General features: G+C 47.5%; 1 protein-coding gene across 1 annotated transcript; it reads right to left on the bottom strand.

Annotated features, from left to right (window-relative positions):
• Positions 1–933: 933 nt before the first annotated feature.
• Positions 934–1,678, bottom strand: SMAD7 (SMAD family member 7; the record flags this gene model as incomplete). The annotated part of the gene is made up of 1 exon (XM_009884514.1): positions 934–1,678. A coding segment is annotated over one exon (539 nt), but the record flags the coding sequence as incomplete, so codon positions are not given.
• Between the last annotated feature and the right edge of the window lie 1,496 nt (positions 1,679–3,174).

Raw genomic sequence — 3,174 nt, 5'->3', positions numbered from 1 at the left:
ATATTTATATATAACATAAAATACATTTTTTTTCTTTAATAAATCTCAGGGGTTTTTTAAGGAGTCCTTTTTTTTTGTGTGTGTGTGTGTGTGTGTTTTATTTCCAAAGCACTACAATGCTAAAGTTCCAATGAGAATGCTCTCTTGTTCATTTAAACCTTTTATATTTAGAAAAATAGCTTATGTTAAGGTCTAAACATGCTCATTGAGCTAAGAACAGTGTAAAAGTATCATACTCGTGTATGAATTCAAGAAGAAATGAAAGCACAACTGCATTTCCAGATAGGATGGTACCGGGATAACCTGATCGAAGCAGGTTACGACAGACCAACTATCGTGAACACTTTTTCTTTTCTCATTTGTTTCCTTGGTTTTTGTTTTGTTTTGTTTTTAGGCTTTGCCTTCTGTCACTTCGCATCTCAGCTCAAATTATAAAGCGCGGGCCACGCACGAGGTTTCTCCGCTGTTGTTTTCTCCCCTTGCATCAATCCATGATCGTTAAAAAAAAAAAAGCAGGAAAAAAAAAAAAGCAGAAAAAAAAAAAAAGCAGTGGAAGGATGAACACAGTGACGAGACGTGAACCCAGCAATGAGAAAAATAAAAATGAAAAAGGCGGGTAAAGACCCGGTTTTGGGAAGGCTCTGCACCATCCTTCGGCAGCAACGCGGGGTCAACACCGCTGGGGAAGGGGGTCTCGGTGTCACCGTCACCGGGGACGGCTGGCAGCAAGGGGAAGGTGGTGCGTAAAAAATACAGGTTATCTTGTTGTTTTATCCAAGAGAAGGAGCTGTAACATATAGCAAGTGGTTTCCGAATCCACCGATCCCATAGGATAATCCTTTCAGAGGTGTGAAATAATTATCGTATACGATCCATCCCCCCGGCACCCTTCTCTCGCCCTTCTGAGTTATTGGTCATTCACACTTTTTTTAAAAAAAGGATGTATTTATCAAAATACCCAAGGCAAAAAAAAAAAAAATCTTTCCATAAGCTATTTCTCAAAATGGGATGTAAGGGAGGGGGGGGGAACAAACAAACAAAACAAAACAAAAACAAAAAGTTTGCATGAAAAGCAAGCACTCAGAAGGAAATAATAGCAGCAAAGTAGTATAAATGTCATGAGTCCACTCTGTCTCGAGTCATCGGTTATTAAAAATAACCTCCAACCAGCACGGGCAACTGCTGATAAACTGTCTCGTGTAGCACTGGCCCCAGCCCTTCACAAAGCTGATCTGAACAGTAAATCCGGTCCATGGTTGCTGCATGAACTCATGGTCGTTGGGTCTCTGCAAGCTGTACGCCTTCTCGTAGTCGAAAGCCTTGATGGAAAAACCTGGAAACACTTTGTGAACCAGCAACGTCCTGGAGTCGGGGTTGTCCAGTGTGGCCGACTTGATGAAGATGGGGTAACTGCTGCGGTTGTACACCCACACGCCGTCCACTTCCTTGGTGAGCTGGATGCCGTAGCCGATTTTGCTACGCACCTTCTGCACCAGTTGGCTTTTGTTGTCCGAGTTGAGCTGTCCGAGGCAGAAACCATTCCCCTGAGGTAGATCATAGAAGATATCCAGGGAGGGCTCTTGGACAGAGTACAGCCGACCCACGCGCGTTTTCTCTTCCCAGTATGCCACCACACACCAGTGTGACTGATCCCCTGGCTCCTGAAGAACTTGGGAATCTACAAAAAAAAAAAAAAAAAGGAAAAGGAGAAATTGAGCACTGTAGGGGTAACATGACCCAAAAGCAAGGTGACACCAGCAGATCCTTGCCTGCCCATGCATTCACAATGCTCTCCATGCACACACCAACACCCATAGCACATCTGCCGTTTCCAAAAGCCATGTGTTAAGGCCACCATTAAGACCATTTAAGTTGACCCAGGTTTGGGGGATTCCCATTCTGCTTCAGCTCCTATCTCTGGTTGGACTTACGCGTTCTACATCACCAGATCCACCTTCGGAAGTGGCTTCAGACCCACCAGCAGCACCTGCGGCACAGACATCCCTCATCCAAACCATCACTAGGACCACCTTCAGTGCCACCAGGAGAGATGAGATGCTCCAGCCGGCTGCACCCAGCAAGACCAAACCCCCTAAACCCCCTTATTTGTACCCACCAGATGATGGATCCACCTCCATGGACCTACTGTGCACAGACACCAAAACAAAATGAGGTGCTGCTAAGAAACGCACATTGAAGGCCACCCCATGTGACCCAAGGGGACAAGAACCCGCCTTCTCTAGTTCACGGGGCTTTTCCCTGCCCACAGGCAGAGCCTCGAGGATGGAGACGTCAGATGAAGCCCCAACCCACAGGAAGCACTATCAGACGGCGGCGGGGTGGGGACCAGAAATGTTGTGCTTGTTAACAAAAATGGACTTAAAAAACAACCCCAAACCCCCACAAATTAAGTCGCGCAGCCCTTCTTTTGACTCCCTTGCCCGTAGCTGCCCCCTGCGAGCAGCGAGGATGCGACATGGGAGGAAAAAGCAAGGGGAGGGGGGGCTGAAAAACATGAAAAAGCCCCTTTTCCTGACGGAGGATGCCTAGCAGCTTAGCGGGTAATTCCTTCCAGCCTCGGCAGGCGTGTTAAGACCTGGGAACTATTCATCTCTGTATTTTTTTAAAAAAAAAATCTATTAAAAAAAACCCCAAAACAATCAAGCTGTGAATGCAAGTTAGTGAGCGCTGCTGAAATACCCCACTGCTCTGCGGGAGAAGCTACGGGACCGGGGGTGGTGGGTGACCCAGCACCCCAAAGCTCTCCCTGCATCACCTTAGCAGCCCCCCAAAACTCCCCCGGGTGTGAGCAATGGCAGCGGCACGCTAGCTGCCCTGTTCTTCTCCCCAGTTTTTGTTATTAATAAGCCAGTTTGCCCAGCACAGGCTTTTTTCCTCCCGTCTCCGAGTTGTGCTTCTTAAAAAAAAAAAAAAATAAAAAAAAAAAGCCCCAGCCACACACTTTTAATTTCCTCATTTCTATGCCAGCGAGGAAAATATTTCTCCAGTTGCTGGAGGCAGCTACTAAAAATGGGCCTGACTGAGCTGTGTATGCCCCGAAACAGGGACCCTCGCCCCCGGGTGAAACCCCAAATGGGGTTCCCCCCACCCAAGGGTGCACCCAACGGGGCCAGAAACACCCCCGGGATGGCATTTCCCCCACGCACTGGGGGA

Source organism: Charadrius vociferus, unplaced genomic scaffold (assembly GCF_000708025.1).
Source record: "Charadrius vociferus isolate BGI_N301 unplaced genomic scaffold, ASM70802v2 scaffold2285, whole genome shotgun sequence".
Lineage (NCBI taxonomy): Eukaryota > Metazoa > Chordata > Aves > Charadriiformes > Charadriidae > Charadrius > Charadrius vociferus.
The sequence above is the reverse complement of the archived record's forward strand: the minus strand, read 5'-3'. Positions and strand labels throughout refer to the sequence as shown.